The sequence below is a fragment of the Anopheles coustani genome, chromosome 2 (assembly GCF_943734705.1).
Source record: "Anopheles coustani chromosome 2, idAnoCousDA_361_x.2, whole genome shotgun sequence".
In the NCBI taxonomy this organism is placed as follows: domain Eukaryota; kingdom Metazoa; phylum Arthropoda; class Insecta; order Diptera; family Culicidae; genus Anopheles; species Anopheles coustani.
This window is the reverse complement of record NC_071289.1, coordinates 74381740-74408141: the sequence shown is the minus strand read 5'-3', so window position 1 is coordinate 74408141 and position 26402 is coordinate 74381740. Positions and strand designations below refer to the sequence as shown.

The 26402-nt window shown below is 46.4% G+C and overlaps 7 protein-coding genes across 7 annotated transcripts; 3 read left to right on the top strand and 4 right to left on the bottom strand.

Annotated features, from left to right (window-relative positions):
• Positions 1-3112: 3112 nt before the first annotated feature.
• Positions 3113-4948, top strand: LOC131262477 (suppressor of cytokine signaling 4). The gene is made up of 2 exons (XM_058264487.1): positions 3113-4155; positions 4248-4948. Exons 1-2 carry the CDS (start codon positions 3275-3277, stop codon positions 4540-4542), a joined length of 1176 nt encoding a protein of 391 aa, XP_058120470.1. The 5' UTR covers positions 3113-3274; the 3' UTR covers positions 4543-4948.
• On the bottom strand, positions 4943-12703 carry LOC131262478 (ubiquinone biosynthesis protein COQ9, mitochondrial). The gene is made up of 4 exons (XM_058264488.1): positions 12555-12703; positions 9440-10137; positions 9156-9365; positions 4943-5196 (listed from the first exon to the last, which is right to left on the bottom strand). Exons 1-4 carry the CDS (start codon positions 12604-12606, stop codon positions 5158-5160), a joined length of 999 nt encoding a protein of 332 aa, XP_058120471.1. The 5' UTR covers positions 12607-12703; the 3' UTR covers positions 4943-5157.
• Positions 10231-12400, bottom strand: LOC131262476 (glomulin). The gene is made up of 2 exons (XM_058264486.1): positions 11523-12400; positions 10231-11452 (listed from the first exon to the last, which is right to left on the bottom strand). Exons 1-2 carry the CDS (start codon positions 12205-12207, stop codon positions 10281-10283), a joined length of 1857 nt encoding a protein of 618 aa, XP_058120469.1. The 5' UTR covers positions 12208-12400; the 3' UTR covers positions 10231-10280.
• Positions 12704-13088: 385 nt separating the features above from the next.
• On the top strand, positions 13089-22014 carry LOC131262698 (F-actin-uncapping protein LRRC16A). Its single transcript, XM_058264756.1, has 19 exons — positions 13089-13220; positions 14002-14099; positions 14225-14275; positions 14410-14538; positions 14617-14700; positions 14779-15167; positions 15229-15326; positions 15402-15589; positions 15672-15749; positions 15817-16703; positions 16779-17031; positions 17108-17283; positions 17430-17592; positions 17676-17747; positions 17924-17944; positions 18217-18478; positions 18565-19362; positions 19437-19496; positions 20361-22014. The coding sequence occupies exons 1-19, from the start codon at positions 13184-13186 to the stop codon at positions 20372-20374; spliced, it is 3858 nt and encodes a 1285-aa protein (XP_058120739.1). The 5' UTR covers positions 13089-13183; the 3' UTR covers positions 20375-22014.
• A 274-nt stretch (positions 22015-22288) lies between these two features.
• LOC131263796 (GEL complex subunit OPTI) lies at positions 22289-23272 on the bottom strand. Its single transcript, XM_058266053.1, has 3 exons — positions 23078-23272; positions 22718-22821; positions 22289-22643 (listed from the first exon to the last, which is right to left on the bottom strand). Exons 1-3 carry the CDS (start codon positions 23183-23185, stop codon positions 22448-22450), a joined length of 408 nt encoding a protein of 135 aa, XP_058122036.1. The 5' UTR covers positions 23186-23272; the 3' UTR covers positions 22289-22447.
• Positions 23273-23609: 337 nt separating this feature from the next.
• On the top strand, positions 23610-24175 carry LOC131262968 (large ribosomal subunit protein mL52). Its single transcript, XM_058265075.1, has 3 exons — positions 23610-23724; positions 23786-23919; positions 23987-24175. Exons 1-3 carry the CDS (start codon positions 23679-23681, stop codon positions 24173-24175), a joined length of 369 nt encoding a protein of 122 aa, XP_058121058.1. The 5' UTR covers positions 23610-23678.
• Positions 24176-24212: 37 nt separating this feature from the next.
• On the bottom strand, positions 24213-25278 carry LOC131262967 (uncharacterized protein F13E9.13, mitochondrial). Its single transcript, XM_058265074.1, has 4 exons — positions 25159-25278; positions 25012-25094; positions 24606-24946; positions 24213-24543 (listed from the first exon to the last, which is right to left on the bottom strand). Exons 1-4 carry the CDS (start codon positions 25229-25231, stop codon positions 24213-24215), a joined length of 828 nt encoding a protein of 275 aa, XP_058121057.1. The 5' UTR covers positions 25232-25278.
• Between the last annotated feature and the right edge of the window lie 1124 nt (positions 25279-26402).

Here is a 26402-nt window from a genome sequence, read left to right as displayed (position 1 = left end):
GCTGCTGGCGCTTGATCATTAAAAGATCGTTGCCGAACAATGTGTTTTCAATTTCCTTGACATGCCTTGCCGTCCACCGGCGCGATTGGCGCGATTGGCGATAATGCTCCGTTGTTTGTTGGGATGTGGCCCCCGTGTGTCGGGTTGAGAAAATGTAATAAATAAATATAAGCAAAACGCAGATCGGATCGTGAGTGAGTTAATGTGTTTGTGCCTGTGGAACGTAATCCTCCCTGCAGCGGGCTACTCAAGGCAGACGATGTGCCCATTACCACTGATTGTAAACCGTCGGTCGGCAAGGGGCCGGCAATGGGCAGGGTAAATGGTGGCGCTGGTGATAGATAGTCATTGAGTGCGATTAGCCAGCGTCACAGTACATCGGCGCAAAAATCCCGTCGATCCTGCCGAGTATAATAGATTTTCTTTCCCAATTGAAATCAATCGCAACACATGCACGTTGCTCCCGTTGAAAGCGGGAAAGCGGCCATAATCTAAGGCCGATTACTTCCTGATAGATTAGGCGTGACTGTGGCAAAGAAAGAACGCTGTTGCGAATGTGAGCTGCTAAGAAGCCGGTCAGTCCCGATGGCAAACCGTGACCCGTGGTGCAAAAACTGATTTATGCCACAATTTCGGAAATGGCAAATGTCGAAAGGTGATTACAAGAACGTCGCGTTGAACGCCACACCGTCGATCAACTCGAAGCCATCGTTCCACGCGCTTTGACTGCTGGTACGCAGTTATCGGACTCAGAACCACAGCTGACGAACCCAATGTAACCCGGCGTGAGAAAACCCCGCAACGGGTAGCGCATGGGCGATGGAATCTAATGCGGAAGCAAATTAAACGCCGCCACCGAATGAAAGCGGAAGAGACCGGGGAAAGAAAATACACTTCAAATCACAGCCGGACGGGTCGAGGCGCTGGCTCGGTGGGTTGGTCGAGTAAGCGGGATTATTATGAGTCTCTGCGCAAGATCGAGATACGGAGCACGAAGCACACGTACGCGCGACAGCCGACCCGTCGTACATGTGTCGATGAAGGTTCACTTTCGTTAACGGTCCTGTTTGTTTTTTTCTTCGGTCGCCCTTTTTCGAGTGCGCAACCAAACTGATAACGTCCGCTGCGGAGGTCACTACAGTTCAATATTCAAATCTGGCACTCGACAGGAAAACGAAGAAACAAAAAATTAATAAATAAACCAAACCAATCACGATTCACCTGCCATCAGCAGATGAGCGTACCATGTGCGCACGATAAGCGCCAGGAAGTGCGTACCGCGACAGGACATGTGCACGCTCTGTTGCCAAGCAACCACGCTAGACAACTTTCGTATTTTTGGGGAATACGGCACACTGTATTTTTTACTTCTGCATTTATTCAAGCAAACGCTTGATCTAATCAACTCACTCAATATTCGGAGGTGTTGCGTTTTTCTGTCGTCTTTATGGACACGCTCGTCGAGACCGAGGTAGAAGAACAACGTATTCAGGGCACTGGTTCGATTCTGGAGCGGTTTGTGTGCCACCGGAACGGCCGTTGCCGGCCCGTTCAGGGCAACCAACTCGGGCATGGTGGCGGTAACTACAAATTATCTGATCGCGAGTACGTCGTACGCGCCGAGGGTCCACAGCGGATCGCACAATCTGGTTCACCACCGACCACAGAGACGGCCTATCGTCTTCACTGAAACACTTAACGGAGCCGTTCCTGCCTTGCTTTCTTTCCAGCGTGCTCGGACGCAAACACCGTGCACTTGTTGACGCGCGGCACTGAACTGAAGTCCTTAATCTACTCTAGAACCACTTTTGATGCTTTCCCTTACCGTCACAATGGCATGGTAATGGATCGGGCGCCTTATCTTCTGGCTGGAAAACTATATTTGTATTGGTCAATGAAGCTGATAACTCCAGAGGGACCGAAGAAAGAAATAGTCTGTGGCCTGATGCTCACTCATGGAATTAAGCGATCATCGATTGATGAGCGCTTCATTCACTTACACATTGACGAGCGATTTTCTTCCGTCGAGCCTGGCGCGGAAAGATGTAATTTCCAACTGAGAAAAGTCTCTTGAAAATCTTCATATTTATTTAAAAAAACCAATTTGTGTTTCAATTGGATCTCGTCGAAGGAGAGTATGGTGATGTGAAGTTGCAAAATTGTCAATCATTCAAAATTGTTAATCAAAATTGTTCATCATTAATCAAACCCAAATTTCTTGATAATTTGGCTTAGGATACCATTGACTTAAGCCAACAACGTAGCTATAATTTGCTGGTATATCTCTTTCGACCGCAACCTCTAGAAGCGGAAGTCAATCATCTGCATAAGAATTATTCTCGATGGTGAACAATGGTTTGCACTCTGAGTCACTACAACAAGACATACATCAGTTGCATTGAAGAAAATTGGCTAGCTTGTAAAATGAATTGTAAGCATAATTTGGGAATGTCCTCTTATATCGTAGGTACACCATGGTATCTTATGGAAATATTCAATGGAACTTTATGTGCTTTCTGTCCAGGCCAATAATTTGCCATTTTCATGAGCTAATACTCAGTGCTAATACAGTGCTCATCTGAAGATCAAACGGTCGATTTCTTCTTCTTCTTCTTTCGCTATGCGAGTCGGGGTATATCCTCCTACGCTAAGTCGAACGTTTGTTCCCTTACTCGTAATCAGAGGCGTACCGACTCTGTCCGAACTCCTATGAAGGGGCTCGTCCTTTAGGACCGACTAATAATAGCCATATGTCCACCCGCCGGCCACGGGAGGGATAATTCCTTCCGTTGTCAGGACACAAGAACTCGTGGTCCGCTTGATTGACTCAAACAGAACGAGATGTGCGGCAGCTAGGATTTTTCTGACCTGAGCTCCAGCTCGGCGTGACCACGCGGTCGTGCCGTAACCTTACTTTTCCGCTAACCCTTTCAGGAACTGCACTGCTAACCTCCGCTCTGATTCACTGCCGAACTGAAACTGAAACGGTCGATTTGAACCATACTGCAGCTGTTCGTCAACATAGGGGTTTTCGGTCAAACGTCAAAAATTTCTTGTCTGTGTTTTTCGTGCACGTCAGACGTCAAAATACACCAGAAAAAGATTTACTGTATCCGTAGACGCTCGATCCTGGCGTAGTGGAAAAATTAAGCAATTTTCAACAGTCGTGCTCAATACACAAATGTGTTAAATGTGAATAGCTTCCGCCCTGCGTTCTTTTCTGTTACGCGGTGAGTTTTGTCCGGGAAGCCAAAGGGAATCCCCGTCGATTCCAATGGAGAAAACGAACAGAGGTAGCTGGGCAACAGGAACGGGCGAAAGCAGTGGCCACGAACTGCCCAGCACAGATCGAGTATCCAAATCGGCCACAGCTCCCCGGACGCGGTTTCCTCTGTCGAGCGCCGCACCGACAGCAGAGCGGAATTATCGTTTCAATTGGTTTTTATCGCTCCGAAGGGAGCGCCCGATAGTGTCGACCGCCGCAGGCACAACATCCCTCGGTAGGAAAAATGATGGTGGTGGAACTGTCAAGGAAGAAGGATTGTTTATAAATGATGAAAACAATCACAGCGGCCAGCAGCACCAGGGAAGCAGCGTGTTTTACACTCTTCGGAAGCGATTCCAGAAGAAATTCACCTCGGTCAAAGTGAAAGCATTCGAACAGGACCCCTCGGGAACGCTAGGCACCAGCAGCTCAAATGCGAACAGCAATAACAACGCCTCAGGTCAGTGCAATGGCACTGCGCGTGACGCGGGGTCGTGTATTGGAGGAAACGACTTCGCCCGGATCGTGATCGAAAGGCACACGCAGAACCCGATACGGTTTTCCGCACCCAATGCCAACCAACCTGTGATACTGAATAGAGATACCATACCAAATACGAGTGCGCCTCTGGCGGAATCTGAGGCGGACACGGTTGACGACAATCGACAAAATATGGACGACATGATGATCCGGATGCGCGAAGACTTGCTGCAGTACGGATGGTACTGGGGTAAGCTGACCCAGTCCGCCGCACAGAAGCGGCTGGCGAAGCAGGAAACTGGCACGTTTCTGGTGCGGGATTCGCAAACCGAAAAGCACCAGTTTACTGTCAGCTTCCGTAGTTCCGGCATAACGCTGCATTGCCGAATTGATTTTGAAAATAACTACTGGTGAGTTACTGTTGGTTCGTTTATTAAATGAATCGGTTGAACAGGTTAGAGTTTCATAAACGAACTTGCTTTTTCTCTTTCACTCTTGTTAGGTCATTCTCGGGGCTACCGACAACAACCAACTACAAAACACTGGTCGACCTGGTGGAGGACACGATAAAGAAATCTGAGTACGGTGTGATAGGCTACGTTAGGCAGGACTCGAAATTTATGCCCCCATTTCCTGTACGGCTTACCAAGCCGATCAATCGATTCTACGAAGTTTCCACACTACAGCATTTATGTCGGTTTATTATACGACAAAAAATTGATCCTAAAGATATTGCCCAACTGCCGCTGCCGGAAAAGCTAAAAACGTACGTGGAGGAAAACTTCTACGACCTGTAGAGGAGGAAGGTCATTTGGAAGGAAAGGTGAATCAACTGGTCGCGTTACGCCCGGCTGTAAACTGTACCAGTGAAATCTCAGTAGGTTTTTACATTTTAACTCACTTCATGTAAAGCTAGAGTCGGACTGATAAGAGTAGCATGAATCACGGCACGATTCACAAAGGCGGATACGCACAACTCTCTTCTAAGCTCTTACCTTTCGCTCCGACAACTAGCCAGTAAATTGATGCGGAGCAATGTTAGCCGGCGGTAAAATTCGCTACACCATTATGTTTCCTTCCACAGATAGTAACGAATGATGTGTACATAACATTACTTTCTTTGTCACAATTGTATCACCAAAGATAAGCAGACCGAATTGATCGACTACATAATAAAGAGAAAAAAATATAAAAGTGAGCAAACATTACCTCGATTTTCAATTCTTTGCGAATACATAAAGATTGCTATTCGGGAAGTTCTCATTTCATGATACTCGCATGGCTCGAATGTTCCACATTTCTAAGCTACTTTGATGCAGATTTATTCTCTATTTACGGGTTCCTGAGTACACATAATTTGGTTTCGAGTTCCACTGGCAGGACCATAAACATCGGAACGGGAAGCGGTCGAATCATCGGCGGTCAAAATTCAATCCTAAGATGTTGCGAGCCTGTATATGACAAAAAAATAATATATATTGCATTAAAATACTGTTGTAAGATGTTGTGGAGACGCAGCTTCATCATCCACTGGAAGCTGCAACGTACGCAGCCATCCTTCCACTCGCCGCTATCGGTATCCGATAGCGGACGAGGTGAACAACAGGATGGCCGCTTCGCTTCCCGACCGTCCTAGCGAGAGGACGCGTATCGTCTCCCGGGAGCTGCCTCGTCCGTACCGTATTCGTCCGTACCGTATTTGTCCATCCTTCACGCGAAACCCGTTTTAAAGTGTAATTGTCTAATCGTTAATTTATAGATAATAAAATACTTTTTTAATGTAACATAAGACACAACAGTGGCGACGAGGATAAAGTTTTAAGTTATATCGCGTGTCGTGCGTGTGAAAAGTGGTGGAAACCTATCTACAAAAATTCCGCCACCGAGTGCAAAACGACGCAGATTGAGCGGCATGGAAACGAGCGCTTTGCCCGACGAGGAGCAGCGGAGGTCATCCTTCGGACAATCCGGCGTAGGAGGATTGCAACATCCGATGACCTCGAGTAACCCGCAGGCGCCCTGGCAAGCGCCCCGAAGCGAAGCACCGGCGCCATCGTTAAATTTCAACCCGGCGCCATCGACGACTCCAAGCGCGCAAAATGGAGTCCCAGCACCATCTTTCACGAGCCCGGAAAACGCATTCCTCTACCAGATGCTGCAAACGATGTCTCAGCAAATGCAGCAGCAGCAGCAGTTTATGATGCAAGCCCTAAAACAACACACACCGCCCCAGCAGCAGCCCGTGAGTAACCCAGAGTTAATCGTAGATTCCCTGGCGGGAAACATCAGCGAGTTCCGTTTCGACGTCGAAAATGGCATCACGTTCGAAGCGTGGTTTTCCCGCTACGACGATCTCTTCAGTCTTGATGCGTCCAGGTTGGACGATTCGGCAAAAGTGCGGTTACTGGTGCGCAAGCTGGGCACCGCCGAGCATGCTCGTTACGTGAGTTTTATTCTGCCACTTGCCCCACGGGAACTCACCTTCGAGCAGACGACGACAAAGCAGAAAGCCCTGTTCGGGAAGGCGGAATCGACCCTCAGCAAGCGATATAGGTGCCTCCAGACGGAAAAAAGGCGAACAGAGGACCTAGTGGCTTACGCTTGCCGGGTCAACAGAGCGTGTGTTGATTTCGAGTTACCGGCAATGAGCGAAGAGCAGTTCAAATGCCTCATCCTCGTGTGCGGACTTAAGGACGAGAAAGACGCTGAGATCCGGACAAGGTTACTAGCGCGCATAGAGGATCACCCTGAAGTAACCTTGGACCAGCTCACCGCAGAGTGCCGACGCATAACCAACCTAAAAGGAGACAGTGCCCTCATTCAGGGACACGAACGGCAAGTACAAATGTTGCACGAAGCAAATGATACTACAAAATCGAAAAGCTTTCAGCATCACCGTTCTTCACTGCAAAGTACTCCAAGCAGGCCATGTTGGTTATGCGGCGAACTACATTGGACCAGAGACTGCCCGTACAAGACACAAAAATGCAGATCATGCGGAAAGATCGGGCATCGGGAAGGTTTCTGTTCCCACAAAAGCAGCGGCACCCGGCGAACAAGATATCGAGAAAGCCGGCCAGTGACGAGAGCCGTAACGGTCAGCGTATGTACCGTGGCCTCATGCCGTAAGTACATTAATGTTATTATAAACGGAACCAACCTAAAGCTCCAGCTGGACACGGGTTCAGATATAACATTAATTGGCCATAGCCTCTGGGAACGCGTTGGCAGCCCGCCTCTAACAAACGCCGGCGTAAAGGCAAAAACAGCATCCGGGTCGAACCTAAAACTAACAGGCGAATTCGAAGCAACGGTTAGAATCGGTGAAAATACAAAAAAGGCTACAATTCGCGTTTCAGAAGCTGAACTGGAACTTTTCGGAGCCGATTTGATAGACGCATTCGAATTAGGTTCGATGCCTTTAGATGCGTTTTGTGGGCAGCTAGCCACGATTCCGCAAATCGTTGCGAATGTAGAGCCCAAGTTTCCGGAGGTATTTCGCGGGCCAGGAAAGTGCACTAATGCACGCATTGCGCGGCAGATTAAAGAAAACAGTCTACCTGTTTTCCGGCAAAAACGACCGGAGGATCACGCAAAGCCAGAAGCAGAAAATATTATAGCAAGCATCGACTTACAAAACGATTCAAAGTCTGTAGCCGTAAATCCCGTCAGCTCATTTCCACTTGCTTTCAGTGATGTTGAGCGTAGCACCAAAAGTGATCCAGTACTACAACAAGTTTACTCGTACGTTCGAGATGGATGGCCTGCAAAAGTATCGTTTGGTGCAGAAATAAGGCGATACAGTGACAGGAAGGACGCATTATCAACGGTGGAAGGTTGCCTTTTGTTCGGGGAGAGATTGGTCATCCCTGAAACCCTGCGCACGCGATGCTTGGAGCAACTTCATCATGGGCATCCCGGCATTCAACGCATGAAGGCGATCGCACGGAGCTTCCTTTACTGGCCATCTATAGACGACGACATCGTGGATTACGTTGCATCCTGTGAGCCATGCGCAGCGGCATCCAAGGCTCCTCCACGGGTGGACCCCATTCCATGGCCACAACCATCAGGTCCCTGGTCCAGAGTGCACGTGGACTATGCCGGTCCAATAGAAGGTTTTTGGTATCTGGTGGTAGTGGACGCGCTGTCCAAATGGCCGGAGATCATCAAAACCTCGAACACGACGTCTTCAACAACGATAGCAATACTGCGAAGTCTTTTCGCTCGTTTTGGGATGCCATCAACGTTGGTGAGTGATAACGGACCGCAATTCACCAGTGAATCGTTTCAGGAATTCTGCAGCCGAAACGGCATCCAGCATGTCACATCGCCACCTTTCCATCCTCAGTCGAATGGTCAGGCTGAGCGATTCGTCGACACCTTCAAAGGGGCTTTGAAGAAGGGTCAAATGGATGGATCCTCATCAGACGAGGCGCTGGACAATTTTCTACAGACCTACAGAACAACTCCTCACCCGCTCCTGGACCAAAGGAAGGCGCCCGCCGAAGTTATGTTCGGTCGACAGCCGAGGGTTGCGCTCGATTTACTGCGGCCGCCGACGGCTCATCAGTCACAGCAGAGCGAGAGTCGTAGAAGTTTCCACGAAGGTGATAAGGTTCTGGCAAAATACTTCTCAGGAAACTCAACATGGATTCCGGGGACCATTATTCGAAGATGTGGACGTGTGCTGTACGAGGTAGCAACGGAAAATGGGCGTACCATTAGGCGGCACGTAAATCAGCTACGAAAGCGAAACCTTCGTAGCCCGTCGCACTTGGGTCAGCAAACAACGTCCCCTCATCTGCCCTACGACATAGTGATGGGCGACTGGGGAGCGCCTACGGAACAGATACCGAGCAGTTCCTTCATTGGCCCGGCGGCTCCTGACCCGGCGGATCCGATTCCGCCGCCTGCACCATCCACAGCTGTCTCGCAAGCGCCACTACGTCAGCCGTCATGCGGACCTACGGAAGCAGCTCCGAGTGTTTCGACTCAGCCGCTAACGGTGCCACGAAAGTCTTCTAGGCAAAGAAGACTTCCTCGTTGGCTTAACGATTATCGGAAATAAAAGGGGGAGATGTTGTGGAGACGCAGCTTCATCATCCACTGGAAGCTGCAACGTACGCAGCCATCCTTCCACTCGCCGCTATCGGTATCCGATAGCGGACGAGGTGAACAACAGGATGGCCGCTTCGCTTCCCGACCGTCCTAGCGAGAGGACGCGTATCGTCTCCCGGGAGCTGCCTCGTCCGTACCGTATTCGTCCGTACCGTATTTGTCCATCCTTCACGCGAAACCCGTTTTAAAGTGTAATTGTCTAATCGTTAATTTATAGATAATAAAATACTTTTTTAATGTAACATAAGACACAACATAAGAGTGTGTTTGTTCCTGAAAAATACGCTACCGTGGTAAAGGCTGAGCCGACCGCATTTTGTAACTGATGTGTTGCACCCTCCGACTTGACTAGGAACTCGTGCACTAAGCTAGCCTCTTCCATGCGCCGTTCAAGGAATTGCCAGGTCTTTTCGAATCCTGTCGAGTTATCCTGGAGCATGTATAGTTCTGTGGTTTTGAAGATGCAAGCTAGACCGATCCGGCGTGTGTACCAGTTGAACTGATTGGAAGAATATGTGTTTGAGTATTTGAACTATTCGTTTCATTTAGATGGAAAGAAATTGATTGCCTTACATCAACCGATCGATCGCCAGCATAGTAACAGATATCGTCGACCATGGTCAGCATGTTAGCCAACGAGTGTGGTGCGTTCGGTGGTAGCGTCATCAGGCCGAGCGCTTGCGGCCAATACTTCAGGTATGGTTCGAGTAGCCGTAGACGAAACTCGATCGCTTTGCGAGCAAACTCGGACGGATTTGGCACTTTGTCTACGTCTGCCGTCTGCTGTTTAAGGTGTTCGACTAGCTTCAGGTTGCACTGCTGGTAAAAGTGATGTACTAGCTCGATACCGCCGCGTGGGAACAGCCCGTGCGCTACGCTAGGATAGTTTACCGCTTCGGCACCGGCAGCGATCGCTTGTTTGGACCATCCGTGTGATTGTACGTATGCCAGGGCGGCATCCAAAATCATTGCCTTCGTTCGTTCCACGTCCGGATCGATAGGTTCCTGCTGGTCGCCACCGGTGGACGAAAAAGAGTCCGAATGTGTGGTGGTGGAACCGGTGCTGGATGTTGCGCTGGCCTGTTGTTGCTGCTGTTGTGCATACTCCTGCTCTTTGCGTTCTTCGCGAGCACGAAAGTCGTCGAATGTTTCGTTTGCCCTCAAAGGGGCTCCGGTACAGCTGAAATACCTTTTCGGTGTCGTTGCATGTTCTGCATTTGCTGGTATTCTAGTGTTGCAGATTGTCCTCGAGGTAAGGTTCACGTTACAGCCTGCAATTGAAAAAAAACAGCAGATAAGATTTGTACAAGTAGTATGCATGTTAATAATAAAATAACTATGAATTCACGTTAATTTGAATCCGCACTGATCGCTTTATTTCGTACTTATCGTTACAGGAAGACTACATTTCTTATTAACGATTACACTGTTTTTCCTTGATTTGACCGATTTCACGGTTGAGCCGAGCCAAGTTGAAATCTAGCATATCCAATCGCAACAGCATCTGTTTACAAATATCAACCTTCTTCTCTCTGGTTAGTACTGGCGGTTGTTCCCCGCCGTTCAGTGTGCTAATAGTGAGCTCCGTCGCCGGTTCCAAACCCAACTGCTGGTGGTTCCCGTCCACAGTCGCTTTGAGTTCACTCTGATAGTGGGCCCTACTAAGGTCGAGTGCCGTTCGAAGCTCGAGTAGGAAATGATTTTCTAGCACGTCGAAGTAGTCCCAGACGTGGCTGTGATTCGCTTGATCCGTCTTCAGCAGCACCCATAGGGCAGAGATGGCGCTGGTGATACTGTAGGAGTTATCCAGGAGGTCCGTCTTTACACCGTGCTTTAGTACACAGATGTGTTTCGTTAACATATCACGTAACACTTCCCCGCTGTACCATCTTGGAAGCGGAGTGTCGGATTTGTTTTGCCGAATCGCGTCGCAGACAAGATTTTTGTAGCAACTGATAGCAAACGATCGCACCGAATCGTCCTCGAATTTCTTCAACATGAAAGCGATTACCGTGTAGCGACCTTCATCGTCAAACGAATGGATATACTGTGTAAGCACGGCTAGTCCAACCTCTCGATTACGAACACTCCCCGTACGCTCGAGGGCACGAATGAACCGTTTACAAAACGTACTGTGAATCTGTGCGTCCAGATCTTTCGCCGTTAGCTCAATACCGCGCAGCAATCTAACTAAAGCTTGGGCCAATCGGATTCCTTTGAAGTAAACCAACGTCCGTTCGGAGCTGACGAGTTGCACCACGTAGTAGAGTCCCATTTCGAAAATGTAGCGTGCTTCATACACTTGGGGTACGCTCGCAGGTAGTAAATTTTCTCCCAGCAGAAGATAATACAGCACCGCTAGTCCTTCCACCTTGTACTTTTCATGGTTTAAAAAGCAATCGTTTCCAGCAGTTTGTTCTTCATCGTCTCCTGCTTCATCGCGCAACCGTACGGCGGTATTGGTACGTTTTCGGCCATACATTGTTCTTCTCTCTCCGTAGGGCAACAAGAATAGTGGATCTTTGACAAGCGTTAAAATAAGGCTAGCCATATCTTCGGCCACTTGGATCGAGTAACTTTTGGCGGCTAAAATGATCGGAGCAGAGGTATTAGACATTTAGTTCCTAAGCTAATCCTAGCGCCAAACATGTTATACCTGGAAGAGGACGCTCTCGGGGCATTCTTCTCGGTTGCTCGGTTCGCTGCAGATGCAGCAGTGGAAACAACTTTCCCATCAACTGCAGTACGAAACAAATTAATGCATTCTTCTGGTTAAGAATAGTTTCGAAGAAAATGCTTCCCGATGGCCGATCAAGATGCTTCGTAATTGGTTCCAGAAAAAGGTGCATCGTCAGATACAACTGCAGCCACCTGCGGACAGTTTCATCATTTTCCAATAAGACTTCTTCCTCTTCGTCCATGTCCTTGTTCACGTTCTCAGGCAACGGTATCTTCTCGAGGTATTCCATGATTGTATTAAACACCCACTCGATACAACGTGCGTTCTTCGCGGGCAGTCGCAGGATGGCCACCTGTGCCACTTTCAGCAAGGACGTGAAAACTTCATCGCTAGGTGCATTACCAAGCTTTTCGATCAGTTCGAACAACACTTCTTGTGGGGTGCATTTTAGGGCCAGTCGATGCAAAAGTGTTTCCGAGGTGGTGTAAAGGTCTGGTTTGTTTTCTGCATTGTCATCCGAGAGATTACCGGCAATCAGGGATATCAGATCCATGGTTTGTACCTTTATCATTGTATCGTTGGCCGAGTCGGCTATGACATCGAGGGCCGATTTGTATTCGCCCTGCTCCAGTTTCCCAATTACAGCTTCGAGGACATCCATTTTGTTACAAACGGAAAAAACGGGTGCCGATGGATGGATGGTCAGTGTCTGTTGTTGTGATGGATAGGTGCGTCGTCGACGATTGCTCAACAATATGAAACACACACCGCAAACTTCTTGACGCCGTCAAATTGCGTTCTTCGTTGATAGATGTTGTATAATTTCTTTGCCGTATTTTCGGAACACTATGGATGCGATTGTTCGCAATTTCACTGCACGTAATCTTACATCTAAACAAATAAATGATTTCGCTAAACTCCGCCTGGATGTGTGGTACACTTGTAAACGGCTCGACTGACAGGCGCTTATGAAACAATTTTTCATTCCCACGATCCGCGGCTACTTACCCAACAAACTGATTGGTGATCGTCGAAAATTACCAAAAGCTCGAAGAAACATATTCAAAGCACTACGTTGGAGCTATTCCTTTTATCTGCAGACGGGTTGCTATCGCCTGTGATCAATGAAATTCGAATGATCTCGGCACTTTACTTGATTATTTCATCAACAATCAAAGTTTGACAGAAACGAGGGCTACGATGAATATCACGAAAAGGGGATTATTCACGCACAACATGTTTTTCCTATGTAAACAAATATTCTGATAACGTTTCTCTGAGAAATAATTTATACTTTTTGCCATATTTACTGTTAAGAAGAATGCGTACAGCTTATCAAGCTTTACGTCGTATCAAATATAAATAATATTCTGTTTTGGATCGTTTTGCTGCTGCTTAAGTTATGAATCGGATGATGTAAACATCGATGCAGGCTCATCCTTCGCATTCGATGTCAATAGGCAAATTTCGCGATTATCAAAGATGGTTGTCAAAGACAAAAAATTGTAATCACTACACCCAGTCGTTTTCCGTCGGGAAGCACCGAAACTGAAATCAATCCATAATTATGTAGGTGCTGCTAGTGTGGTGCGGAAAACAGTTGCTGGCTCGTCAAGTTTGTTCCATGCGGCACCAGAATGTCGACCCGTTCGCAGCTAACAAAAGATCTAAACGGTAAATAATGGTTTTGCAGAAAAATGTTTACACCACCCGCTGCGCGAGAGCTGGGCAGGCAATTTCCAAAATAGAGGTCACTTCGGGAGACATCTGGACGTGTAGTCCGGGAAGGGAGTACTGATAACATGATACCAACCCGTTCGTGGGGCTCCCCTTTCGTATCCTTATCTTTCCTCCTCTTCCGCAATTGAGCTGACCAACAAAAAAATCCTACAATTGCACACAAAGGCACTGCTCGGCCACGAACCGAACTCATCACACTGAGTCATACTTTATGCTGTGGCGTCATCGTGCGTCTCGCAACATTGGAGTAACTTTATGTTGTGCTGGAAGTGACCGTGCTTGCATTATGATTATCTACCGAAGAGCCTACCACCAACACCCTCTTGCGTGTGCAAGATATCATCGCATCGAAGCTCTGATAAGGGCGACTTCCCCCACGAAGATATGGGCTCTCCATGTACACCACCAGAAAATGGGATACTTGAATGAAATAGTCTTGCTGGGAACACACGGGTGAAAACATGCCTCCTACGAAGCGTCGCGATGAGGTCGATGTCGTTGAAAGTGCTGGCAAATATTTGGCCAAAGTGCTTGAGTTGATTCATTTGAGTGCGAATAAGAATATAACAGGTGAAGAATGCAAGAAAGTTCATGCGGGCCTGTACAGTGGGTGGAATTTAATGTTTGTCCTCTGGGCATTGCAATCACAATAGTTCAACCGAAGTTAATTAATCCAATTTAAACTCACATTGTTATGGTGTTTGTTTAATTACAGAGAGTGTGAAAACACTTCTTGGACGACACACCAAAATTCTGGTGAAGTATATGGTCAAATTAGAAGTTAAGAGCGATAAAACTGAGAATCGAGTTTTGGTGAGTATTTCATTCAAATGAACGTACTTCTGTTCCGTTCGTGTTTGTGATAGTTCTGCAAAGAATTACGCAAAGATAAATGGTTATAAAAAAACCCGTATGGATTAAACGTATCTCTCTTGCAGGTTTTCACGCCGGTGCGAGTGTATCTGCTTACAGCCAAAGTACCGACAAGGGTAGGTCTTAGATTTACTACTTCGTGCTATCGTGTCGCAACGCGATACGGGTATCGATAAGGGCCAAATAGCATCTAACCGGGTCGTGTTTGTGGACGGTTCTTTTTTCGCTTCGCTTTCGTTTCCATTTACAGATAGACTGCCATTTTCACTATCTAGATATACAATCGATCGAAAGTCGGAAGCCAACCCATTTTACAATAACCACCAATGATAAAAGCTACTCTTTCTCGACGATTGGCGATGCGGGAAGTTTTACATCGGTAAGTACCATCACGCTGAATGTTCCGTTAAGTTGTCGATTAATCATTTGCCCCCCTTCATTCGTTATTTCTGTACAGAATGCCGATGTTATTCTGACGGATTTATCTTCTGCAATCAAGCAGATCTTTCCAACCGTCCCACTGCGGTACATAATTCGAAAGGTCAGTAACTAGAATGCTCCTTGCATGATCCTACGAATATCAATGCTAACGTTTCTTTTTTTCTCCCTTCCATTTCAGATCGATGTTAATCCCATCGAACGCACGTCGATATTCTCCGACGAGCTGCGCCCATCAGACCCGCGCAATGTGGGCCCTTGCGGTGGCTTCAGCATGCAGTACGCCTGCATGTGCGATCAGCATGCGGTGCAGTACCGCGAGGAGGTCGCCTGGGACATCGATACGATCTACCTGTCCCACGATGCTCGGGTGCTCAATTTGCGCGACTTCGACCATCTGGAGCAGAAGGATCTGATGGCGATTGTGGCCGCACTCGAGTATAATACCTTCTTCCGGGGGCTGAAGGCGACCCACACGCGGCTGTCGACGGAAACGCTCGAACGAGTGCTACAAGTGCTCCGGCGATCGCTGTGGCTCGAGGAACTGCATCTGGAAGCGCTGGGATTAAAGTAGGCATAGCAAATGCTAGCAAATGTGATCAATTTCATTGAAAGTTTTTCTCATTCGTAGGTCTGACTTTATACATAAGCTAGCTGTTGCTGTGATATCTAATTCCGCGCCTGCTTTGCGATCCATTGATTTGAGCCATAATTTGATCGAGGACAAAGGTTTGTATAGTACACGAATGAATGTCAACAACCACATTAATCATATGAAAAATGTTTTCCCTTCATTCCCTCTAGGTGCTACTCATTTGGCTGGTCCAATAGCAAAAATGTCCAAAGGCTTCTCCAAGCTGGCTCTCGCACACTGCGGCCTCAGTGCTAAGGGCGTCAATCAGTTGGCCCATTCGCTGTCGCTGAATCAAAACATTTCCAGCTCCCTCACGTATCTCGATCTGAGCGGAAACATTCTGAAGGACGACGTCAATGTAATGCTATAATACCGTGTAGTGGACAATGATGATTGCATTGCTAATATCGGTTGTTTCCATTTTTCGGTTGTATTTGTAGAATCTTTACAATTTTCTGGCACAACCTAACGTAATCGAACACTTGGACATCTCCCGGACGGATACCACACTGGAAAGTGTATGTTTTAAATGGCACTCCTTTCGGTTGGCCGCCGATGATTCATGCTTTTGTGGTTTATTTCTAGGTTTTTGGAGCGCTTTTGCGTGGCTGCGCGACTCATCTGCTTCATTTGAACGTGTCGCACAATAATTTCGGCACAAAGAAGGGTAAAGAAATCCCACCCTCGTTTAAGCAGTTCTTCACCAGCAGCCTCAGCCTTAAGCATCTTAATATTGCCAGCTGCAAGTTGCCTCTGGAAGCGCTCAAGCATCTTCTGCTCGGGCTGGCGTGCAACGAGTCGACGGCGGGTCTCTATCTGGACTTAAGCGGAAACTCCCTCGGCTCGCAGGGTGCGCACGTGCTCGAGTCGTGCATCCACGGAGTGCGGGTGTTAGCTAGCCTGGACATCAGCGATAACAACATGGACTACGAGTTGGCCCACGTGTTGACGGCGATCGGGAAAAATCCCTCGATACGCTCGCTGTACATGAGCAAATGTTTTACGGGCATGAAGCTGAAGCACATTGGCACGGTGATGGATTCGCTGGTGAATCTGATCCAGAAGGATGACTTCCAGCTGCAGGAATTAGTGCTGGCGGAAAACCGGCTCAAGACGGATCTGCATAACTTCATTAATGCACTCGGCAGCAACCAGCACCTGCAGATGCTAGACATTACGGGCAATCTGATGGGCGATATCGGAGCGCGGTTGCTTGCCAAAGCGTTGCAAATCAACAATAAGCTCAAAACGATCGCCCTCGATCGGAACAACGTTACGCTGCAGGGGTACGCGGACATTGTGTACGCACTCGAGAACAACTTCTCCGTGCGTAACATGCCGTTCCCGTTGCACGATATTGCACCCTGTTTGAAGCAACACCCGGAGCGTACCGATGGACTGATGAAGAAGATGCAGGAACTGCTGTTCCGAAACGGTAATGGGTTTAAGCGTACGCATGGACAAGGTTTTCGGTAAGTTTTCCGCAATTGGTGCTCGTTTGTTTCTTTTTAAATGGCGATTTCGCTCTTTTCTTGCACCATTAATAGGCTCCAGCATGGTTTCCTGCTGTCCTCCACCCATCAAGTACTCGACAAGCTGGTTGCCGAAACGCAGGAAACGATGTCCTCACGCCAGAGCTCGCTCGACGGTAGTTTGTCACGGTTGTTGGAGGACGCGGAGAACTGCAAGCAACTGCTACCGAAGCTGCAAGAGTCGGTACGCTGCGATCCGCATCCGATCGAGGTGCGCCTCGGAAAGATGAAAACCGAACTTCACCAATCGATCAGAAGCTATCTGCAGGTATGGCCTTAAAACAAATCCGTTCCCAATTTCGGTTTCCGGACAGGTCACTAATGGAAAGCTTTTTAATTCGCAGGAAACTATGGAAACGATGCTACGGACTGGCATCGAACAGTGTCCGAAAACGCTCGGCTCGCAAGTGGTGCTGTCCGAGTTGCGCAAAGGCTGCGAAGAGCGCTTAACAATTTCGGAGGAGTTTCTTCAAAGCTGTCTCGTGAACAGTGCCGGCGGGGAAGTAATGAATCGTATCAGGTGAGATTGGCCTAAACTATAAATCGTATAAACTGTCACGCTGTAACAATAGATTTAATTTTTATTGTGCACAATATTTGCTACTCGTTAATTATAATTTTTGGTATTTGATTTTTTATTAAAAAACTCCCTTTGTTTCCTTACAGCGAAGTGGAACAATCTTTGGCCAGTTTAATCTCGGATCGAGCTACGGATGAGGTACTGGAGGCACTGACTCGCTACCGCAAAGGTTTGGGCATTGCAGAGGGACCACTGGGCTACAGTGACGATTTGTTGTCCCTGGACGGTACTAAAAATAATTCTAGTCAGGTAGTTAATTCAATTGTTATTGTGAAAACTTACACTTCACATGGAATATCTTTACAATCTTGCCTTCCATTCTGTTCCAACAGAGCACTGAGCCGATTGCAAGCTTTGAGCTTCGGGGTTTAGACCTTCCGAAACTGGGGCTGGATTCACCAACGGTAAGTGTACAGTAGTAGTAGTAGAGAGTCCTCTAAACACAACAAAAAAAACCTATCTCATTGTTTCACCATTGTTCTACCATTGATCCCATTCATATTACGCATTGGTTTCATCGATTGTTTCCATCCCATCTTGTACCACAACCACCACAACCACCAACGCACACATTCGACAGAAATTGGAATATCTAAACCTAGTGAGTATTACAGATTAGTGACAACACACACTCTACCTTTTTGTTGCATGCGTCCGGTGACGATCTTTGCGATGAACGGCAAATTGGCTTTCCCGTAGCGTTTTGTGTATTTCTCCTGCATTCATTTTATGTTTACCCTGTTCCAGTGGATTGACCCAGCACCGGGTGTTTTCCTTGTAGTGCCCATTGATTTTATTTTATTTTAAGCTTTCACTCAGCTCACAGTAATGTGAAGGGACGTATTAAAACACCTCCAATGTTTCTCTTCTCAGGCAACGCCACAACTGCAGCACAAGCGCCGTTCGATAGCGCGCAAAGTGCGGCCACAGTCGGTGGTAGGGTTGGGTGTGGAAAACCTAAGCCTCGCCAACATTCCGGATGTGACCGAAGCCTCGATCGCAAGCAGCGTATCCCGCAGCAGTAGCAACAGCAGTGCGAAGAAGCGTGAATCACCCAATCCGAAGGAGGACGAGTGTTGCGATTCGATCACGGAGCTTCCGAGCCAGTCTCTTACGCTGCAGCACTTGGTTAAGGGTAAGTTTAACAGACTGTTTAGGAGGTTAAGCGAAAGAGTTAAATGCAATCAAAGCAACTGGTTCATATCAATATTCTTTATGAAGGCCGCCCGAAACGAGCGAAAACACGCGCTCCCAAGAAACCGGTCATAGCGGACAACGTTGCTGCCGCCGGTACGGTCGTTAACGAGGGTATCGAATCGTTCTTCAGACCAGGATCGGCCACACCCTCCACCCTGACACCACTTGTGTCCCCCACGTCGGAGGAGTACAGCTCTCTAAGCTTCGTCGACAGTCCCACGCTCAGCCGGGACGATGGTGGCCGCTTCTCCAACGTGACCTCCGGAGAGACTACCCCGATCCTCGAGGAACGCAAGCCACTTAAGCTGGACCGTTCGTCGCCGCTTTTAAAGGGTGTTAACTGGACCTCCCGGTCGCGCTCTTCGGACAACCTGGAGAAGGTATCACCCTCGGTAAACCGCAAGTCACCGCTGGTTAAGGCGGCCACCGAGGTAGTAGAAACGCCACGGAGCGGTGAAGCACGACCGCTAGAGAACAATGGCACGATGATGGTGTCCGGTACCGGCAGCAGCAGCAGCAAATCTCCCAGCAACGAGTCGGTACGAAGCCACAACGTGGAGTCGTCCCTTGGGCCGCGCATTGGCAATGGGACGGGCCAGAAAACGCCCATCATTTCGCCCAAACCACGGCCCTGGTCTGTTCTGGGACACGAGTCGAAGGCCGAATTCAACGAATCGTCCGTCGATAGCATCGACACTGACGGCGATTTGGTGCTCATATCGGGGCAAACGCCCGGTGGATCGATCGTCGGTATTACGCCTGGTGCTATAAGCGCTTCCGCCGGCAGTGGTGGGGGAGGAAGCATACTTGGAATAACACCGGGTATGTTCATTGCCATGCTGAAATGCCAGTTTGTATATTTTTAATAAAACGTTTCCTTTTTACATTCATTCCAGGAGCGGTCATTGAGAAGAAATCGGTACGGGACATGGCAGCCGGATTGAATAAGCTTGGAGGTATATCCTTTTTTACATTTCTTTAATGGCTCTCATGCTACCTGTTTGTGTGTTTGATACGTTTAAAGCATGTTAGACTGTGATTGTTTATTTTATTATTTTAATTTATTTTATTTCCGTTCTTGGTGCCGTTTCGACACGACCCTCTCATATTCGTTTTGCCGCCATTACTGCGGTCCTATCCCTTCTTCCTTTATTCCGGTCTTGTGCACGTCGTGTTATGTTCGATTTGGATAATAAATGTACCGGCTCGCCCTCGGAATACCACGGCATGATATGTTGCACGTGCAACGGCACGCGTAGTCGAACTTGAACGGAACTCGTTGATGCGAAGCTCTACCTCGTCGTACTCGGCCTCGGCGTTGCTACGGACGTCACCCTCGACCTTGTTGGGGCGCACCAGCAGTCAAAGAAACAGTAGCAATATTAGTAGTAGCAGTAGTAACAGTAGCAGTAGTCATAGTCTCAGCCCGAGCAGCACGCAGCACACTAGCGACCCTGCGCTGGCTGAACCCCAAAGCCTCCCGACTGCGGGAGTCAATGCCGTAGAATCCGGCGGCAGTAACTCCGAGGTGCTGAAAGACACAACGTCCGTTAAACGGATTGTTGCTGGCAAGAAAATTACCGCTTTGTTTGAGGTTTGTTATGATTTGTTCGATTTGCATGCCTATCCACTATGCATCTGCACCAAACCATTCACCTCATTATCATCATTAGAAACTAACGTTGTCATGCATCCCATGGACGGTTACTTGGATGTTGCTAAATGATCATCACCATCTTCATCTTCACCATTAGCTACGGATGAGCTGCTACTTTGTAACGGTTCTAATGTGTTGCTTGTTTTTAACCTCCCAATTTTAGGAGACACTAGTTGAAGGCCTGCAGAAATCGTCAAGAAAAACAATGTACAGAGAGTCCACCGTCTATAAAGGCGAGGATGCGGTCGATGTGTAGTTTGCGATCCACGTAAGGGGGTAGATGGGAAGGATAGGAGATGTCACCCCCCGTGGCATGAGATCAAGCATCACAAGCTCGTCCGACAGAGGAATAAGCGCGGTGTACGGGACGTAGCAGTATTCCGTGGAATGATATTTAAAATTCAACTGCAGTGAGTGAAGGGAAGCTTCCATTTCTTTTTTGTTTACGTTTACTTTTATTGATAACCGTTTGTTTTTTACTAAGCTACACACATTATTTCACAACCGATTTCCTTTCGATGGGTGCGTGCGTAACAACAAAAGTATTATTTTTACAACCTGACGCGAAACCCCCCGCCGGGTGTTGCTTTTCTTTCAGGGAACCTCGCTCACTATGCTTGCGAAAGGGACGATGTTTCGATGTGACTTTTTTTTTTTATTTTAGGATGTAACTTAACCCCTCTAGCTGGTACTGATCGCCACAACCGCACGGTAGCTCATTAAAAGACTGTTATTACTGTCCTCCAATTTTTGCAACGGAACGGTGCGTTAGAAGAAACTACATAATGATAAAATGATCGACTTGTTTGCTTACTCTCTAACCTTAGGAGGTCTCTAATCTTTTTTTTAACTAGGAATGTTGAAAGTCTGAACGTAAGGTTAAGGGGAAAATCATTCCATGCGCTTGACATTGTGGAACAGCACATATGTTTGCTGTGATGGGAAAAAGCAACTGAACAAGTAACATACCGAGTAACATTGTATGACTCTACGTTTCATAGTTAAAACCATTTGCTCTCACTGCAATGCAATACCTTTCCGTACTACGGCGTATAGTGGAAAACTGAAGAACTGTGCCAAACAAGATATAAAAAGGGAGAAAATCGAAATCAGCAGCGAATTAAACCACCACCCCAACCACACATTGTGTAACTATAGATACATCGATAATCGTACACGCGTTGAAAGTAACGTCAGCGAACGTAGAATACCGTAGAATAGTGCGACACGTTAGATCAATTACAACTTTTGCATGATTCGATCGGAACCACACACATTATCTCGTTAGCGTTTGCGTTCAATAATGATAGACGAAAGAGCACAAATAGCATAACCCCACACTAGAGAGATGGACGGATTTCAGAAACGAACTTCCGAATGGAACGAAGTGCTCAGGACTGATAGAAGGACTCGTGTCTACGACAGCCGCGACGGAATGCTTGTGCGGAAAGTTAGAGCCTTCATTCGACATTCCCATTTATACATCATACTATAAACTCTTAACACACAGGAACACACCCCTACCCCCCCATAGCACGGCCAAACGGTGTGATATATATAGATCAAGTGCACCTGGATGGAAAAGCAGGGGTAACAACGAAAAGATCAGGGTTTCTCGCGACCCGTTCAGTAGTAATAAACGTTATAATAACACTCGTATGTATTCAAACTAGCATGATCCGTTGTGGGTGAGATTGAATAAACATGAAACTGCATAACTGCTGTTAGTTATCCTTTCCCGATACGCAAGGCATTAGTAGTTGGAACATTAAAGCAAGTACGTAATAACCGATTGTATGATTAAATAAAGCAAGTCATTTTACATGAAATTAAATATGTAAGTGTTTATGAGCATTGAGTATTGAAACATCCAACATGGGCCATCCAACACGGAACTTGGGTGGATGAGGAACACGCTGCGCTCGGTTCGATGTAGTAGCACGTGGTCGGTAAAACGCGTTGTTCTTCTACCCATATTTTCTTCTACAAATGATTTAATTTCTGCATAGTTTTCAGATGTTAACCAAATCCCTCCAAATCAGTATAACGGATGTGTATTCTTATCATGCAATAAAAGGAACCCATTCACAGTACGTTTGTTTCGCTATATTTGGTGATTGTAATGACATTCTTTTAACCGGTGCGCGATGTCCATGGTCGTTTTCATGACAATAAAAATAAATTAGTCAACAATGTTTGTTAATTTGTTTTTTGTTATATCTGCGTTATTTTACCGTACCGACTAAATTTCTAAATGCTTTTCTCTAACACCACGCTGTCGAAGTGGATGCCGGTGTAGAAGATAATCCACGTGACCAGAAAGCACGCGAACGAAGTCATAAAACCTTCCTTCACTATTTCCCACATGCCACCGTACGCTTCCTCGTCGATGGACTGGAAGTTATTGCTGTAAAGGTAGACGGCTCCGCAGTTCAACAGGGCAAATCTGTGGAATGAAGTGGATTGAGCGGTGTGCTTAGTATGCCAGATTATCGATATCCTGTAAACGTTGTCACCTACAGTGCCAGTGCGATGAATCCTTTCAGTGGAATAATGCCCATAACTATTCCGATGAGGATACCCAAAACTTGTCGCGCCCAGTACACAACATCCAGGAAATCGTCCTACGGAGAAAAGGTAGAGAATTATTGCTATCAATCGCTTATCATTACATCAATGAAGTTAAAACGTTTGGGTCTTTGTTATGGTGTCGATATACTGCGGTATTGAAACTTATACACTGAATTTGTGTGCACCTTTAGTAATTGAACAATATATTAACCTCCACCATTCACTAACAATCAAGTTAAAAAAGTAAGCAATTAGGCATGAAAACAGCAGTATTGAAAACTTTTCGAAATCTTCACCGTACATACGCACCTTATCACTCCACTCCGAGTTTGGTTTTATCGCCCGGTTCCACACGGACGCGATGTGAGATGTTTTCGGTTTCGCCAGCTTTTCATTGTGTCCCGACTTGGCGACCATTTTCGTTTATGAAATGCTAAATTTTACCAATTATTTTACCATACACGCTCTTGGCTTAATGATTTCCTAATTTTTTTCTCGATTGAATGCTGATGTTTGACAAAAACCTGGTGACACGAAACACAGGAAAAATAACACCGTATACAACTGTTGTTCCACTTCTTCCGTCCAACAGTGTGCCAATGTGGTGAAGTTGCCCTACCTGAGAGTTTTTTAAAATATACCCCATGATTTTAGGGATGGGATATATTTGTGAATGAAAAACTGAGAGTTTTTTTAAATATTAAAGTAATATTTTGTGATTCATCGATTTGTAAAATGTTTTAAAATATCGGAAATTGCTCAGCAGATGCTTTGTAAACAAAGCGGCGCCGCACATGCCGGTTTTGACGTTCATGTTTGTTTTCATTGGCTGTATTGTCAACGTACTGTTAAATAATCAACATCGTGAAAACAGCAGAAAACAATTACCCTCTGAAAACATTAGAAAACTATGCTCGCGGCCAAATTCTTTACACCAGCACGATGGTTCCACAAAGGTAATTCATTAACTCACTATTGTTTGAAAGTGAAAGTTTGCTAAGTTCTTTCCTCCGTTAGGATTGCAATCGGCGAGGGGAGCCATAGTGTTGAATGTGGAAACCAAAAAGTGTGCTCGGAATCCAAACAAGTCTAGCCCGCTTACGCATTTACCGGATTACACCTTTATGGATGGCCGTGTGACCCCGTTTGGAGTAGGTATTTATACGGGGGTTCTTTAGAAACGTATCTGATATGTGCCGTATTGTGGTTTACTTGCAGTCCAATCAGAAGAAACGCATCTTACAACAGCGTGAAATTGCAAAGCAAATAGTGACATTATCAAAGGAGATGGATTTCGCCGTGGAAAGACACGATCGAATCAACGCAGAACAAGCAAAACGTAAAGAAGACCTCGTTCGCGAAAAGTTGAAACCGAAGGGTCATTTATTGTTGAAAAAATCCAAGTGACGCTAGCCAAACGAATAAACTTAGTAGTTACGATCCGTTAAGTCGCTTGTTCTCGCAATGTGTTCACGTGATTCATAAAGGCTTTGATTCTTTTTGGGCACAACTTTTCCGCCCAGTGACCGTTGGTTTTAAAATGTGATCCAACAATGGCGCCGTGTGAAAGCTGTCGGTAGTTGGTGAAGTTTTCGAGTGTTAGGCCCGAGCCGATGATCAGCGGCAGATCAGTTTTCCCAACTAGACTACTAAGTTCGACTTCACTTGCACTAGCACCTGTGGAAGCACCGGTAATGACTAGACCATCGGAGAGGAAGAACTCGGCGGCGTGTGCTGTTTCACCAATCGACACATCATTTGTAATCGCATGGGAGCTAGAAGTAACAGTTATCCAATTGCATAAACCTCTCCAGGATGTATTGTAACGCTAGTTTACCTATGTTTCTTTTTAATGTCCGTCAGCACCAGGACATCTTCGGCGTCGATTTGTTTCCGATAGCGTAGCAATGAACCGGCGCATGCATCGGTGAATCCTTCATCGGCCATGTGTCCGAACACAAATCCCTCGGCACGAATGTACTGCAGCTTGCACGCTTTAGCTACGGCCAATGCTTCACGATTGCAACCGGCCAAAATCTGTACTCCACAGGGAATGCTCGAAACTGTCTGACGAACGGCGCAGGCCACTCTTGCCATTGCTGCAGTTACTTCCGGCCCAAGGTTATCGCTTGGTCGAATGTATGGGATGTCATGCATGTTTTCTATCAATATTCCATCCTATGGGCAATAGACGGGGAATTTATCAATCGAACCATTTCTCACACTCTCCAACGTGTGCTTACCACGCCATTTTCTTGGTAGACTTCAGCTTCCTTGCAGGCATTCTCCACTACCTTCTCAAAGCATCCCCGGTAAAGTGGTGTTCCTTAGGGTAGAGGACATGGTAAAAATCACTTCTGTTGGAAGCCTCCATTTCGACCCGAGCCTACCAGGCAGAGCGCCAACGTGAATCATGCCAATGATTGGGAATGGTTTGGCGAAAAGGGACAGAAATTTGGACATTATGCTATGATGATCACGTTTGCCGCAAACTATTTTTCTATTTTGTAAACAACGATCATTTGTGATGACAACATTGCGCTGATGGCACAGGGTGATCCGGACATTAATATTTTGACAGTTGCTCGGTTACTAGCATTTTTCAAAATCGACGTTAATTAGTGTACTAGTCGAAAGATTTCAATAGTGGCGCCAAAGTTTCAAAAATAGATAACACGTGATCGTCTAGAGTTTGTGGTAAAAGTACAGTCGATGTATTGTGATATTTGGTAAACAAAGGAAAAAGATTGACATTGATGGAAGTGGTTGTGAGAAAAGTAATTTATTTCTGTTAAGATCTTAAAATGACGTGTTGCCTGTTCCATTCGATCGTACTGTATGTTGCAGGATGTTGGTGATTTAACAAAAACAAAAAACTAACCCGTTGACTGTTTTTATAAATTTAAAAATCCCTTTGAAAATTAACTGTTCATTCATCTGAAATGTCTTTTAAAGTATCCCAAATGCGTACCATTAGCCAGGTCGACGGCATAAGATGCCCGCAAAAATGTCGTTTGTTTCCGCGACCTTTGTCCAAACGCTCACGTACAAAATGTAAATGTTTCTCAAAAACAAAAGATCGCAAATGCTCAAATATGTGGGTTTTTTTTTCGATCATTTTCCTTTTCCATAAACACTTGGGACTACTTTCTACCGCAAGGGCAGCTTACGCGAATCGATACTTCCTAGGCTAATCGATTTGAAGCACTTTTGGCATGGATAATTCTTTGGAAATAGAACGTTATTGAACTAGCATTAACGCGTGAATAGATTTGTTTTTTTTTTTTTGGTCTGTGTTATCACTCACTAGAATAAAGCTCCTTTTTCTGTTTGAATAAATTATTTTAAAACAAAACTGCACTGTTCGAGTTCAAGCTTTTGATTTCGTTATAGGTTTATAAATATTAATTTAAGATGAGCATAACAGACGAATAATGTAAACCTACACTGGTTCTTCAGACGATCTGGAAGTTGTATTTTGGTTGTATCTTGCATCTACGGTTGCATTGTATGTCGTGTTGTTCAATTTCAGCAATTGAATAATCGTTTATCGTTCCTTTAAGTTGTATACTGTTGTTCGTTATTTCCGCGGTTAATGTTTTATCGATAGGTTTATCTTGTTTGGGCCTGCTCG

What these genes read in the sequence shown, in the direction of transcription:
- LOC131262477 (XM_058264487.1), top strand. Translation starts at nt 3,275, where the DNA reads ATGGAGAAAACGAACAGAGGTAGCTGGGCAACAGGAACGGGCGAAAGC. An exon ending in GATTTTGAAAATAACTACTG is followed by an intron (nt 4,156 to 4,247) that starts GTGAGTTACTGT and finishes CACTCTTGTTAG; the next exon opens with GTCATTCTCGGGGCTACCGA.
- LOC131262476 (XM_058264486.1), bottom strand. Translation starts at nt 12,207, where the DNA reads ATGGATGTCCTCGAAGCTGTAATTGGGAAACTGGAGCAGGGCGAATAC. An exon ending in CCGAGAGCGTCCTCTTCCAG is followed by an intron (nt 11,453 to 11,522) that starts GTATAACATGTT and finishes CGATCATTTTAG; the next exon opens with CCGCCAAAAGTTACTCGATC.
- LOC131262478 (XM_058264488.1), bottom strand. Translation starts at nt 12,606, where the DNA reads ATGTTTCTTCGAGCTTTTGGTAATTTTCGACGATCACCAATCAGTTTG. An exon ending in CTGGCGATCGATCGGTTGAT is followed by an intron (nt 9,366 to 9,439) that starts GTAAGGCAATCA and finishes TCTTCCAATCAG; the next exon opens with TTCAACTGGTACACACGCCG. An exon ending in TCGGCTCAGCCTTTACCACG is followed by an intron (nt 5,197 to 9,155) that starts GTAGCGTATTTT and finishes TGTCATATACAG; the next exon opens with GCTCGCAACATCTTAGGATT.
- LOC131262698 (XM_058264756.1), top strand. Translation starts at nt 13,184, where the DNA reads ATGTCGACCCGTTCGCAGCTAACAAAAGATCTAAACG. An exon ending in TGCGGTACATAATTCGAAAG is followed by an intron (nt 14,701 to 14,778) that starts GTCAGTAACTAG and finishes CTTCCATTTCAG; the next exon opens with ATCGATGTTAATCCCATCGA. An exon ending in CTAAAAATAATTCTAGTCAG is followed by an intron (nt 17,593 to 17,675) that starts GTAGTTAATTCA and finishes CTGTTCCAACAG; the next exon opens with AGCACTGAGCCGATTGCAAG.
- LOC131263796 (XM_058266053.1), bottom strand. Translation starts at nt 23,185, where the DNA reads ATGGTCGCCAAGTCGGGACACAATGAAAAGCTGGCGAAACCGAAAACA. An exon ending in ACTCGGAGTGGAGTGATAAG is followed by an intron (nt 22,822 to 23,077) that starts GTGCGTATGTAC and finishes TTTTCTCCGTAG; the next exon opens with GACGATTTCCTGGATGTTGT. An exon ending in GGATTCATCGCACTGGCACT is followed by an intron (nt 22,644 to 22,717) that starts GTAGGTGACAAC and finishes TTCATTCCACAG; the next exon opens with ATTTGCCCTGTTGAACTGCG.
- LOC131262968 (XM_058265075.1), top strand. Translation starts at nt 23,679, where the DNA reads ATGCTCGCGGCCAAATTCTTTACACCAGCACGATGGTTCCACAAAG. An exon ending in AGCACGATGGTTCCACAAAG is followed by an intron (nt 23,725 to 23,785) that starts GTAATTCATTAA and finishes TTCCTCCGTTAG; the next exon opens with GATTGCAATCGGCGAGGGGA. An exon ending in GCCGTGTGACCCCGTTTGGA is followed by an intron (nt 23,920 to 23,986) that starts GTAGGTATTTAT and finishes GTTTACTTGCAG; the next exon opens with TCCAATCAGAAGAAACGCAT.
- LOC131262967 (XM_058265074.1), bottom strand. Translation starts at nt 25,231, where the DNA reads ATGTCCAAATTTCTGTCCCTTTTCGCCAAACCATTCCCAATCATTGGC. An exon ending in TCACGTTGGCGCTCTGCCTG is followed by an intron (nt 25,095 to 25,158) that starts GTAGGCTCGGGT and finishes CTCTACCCTAAG; the next exon opens with GAACACCACTTTACCGGGGA. An exon ending in TCTACCAAGAAAATGGCGTG is followed by an intron (nt 24,947 to 25,011) that starts GTAAGCACACGT and finishes TATTGCCCATAG; the next exon opens with GATGGAATATTGATAGAAAA.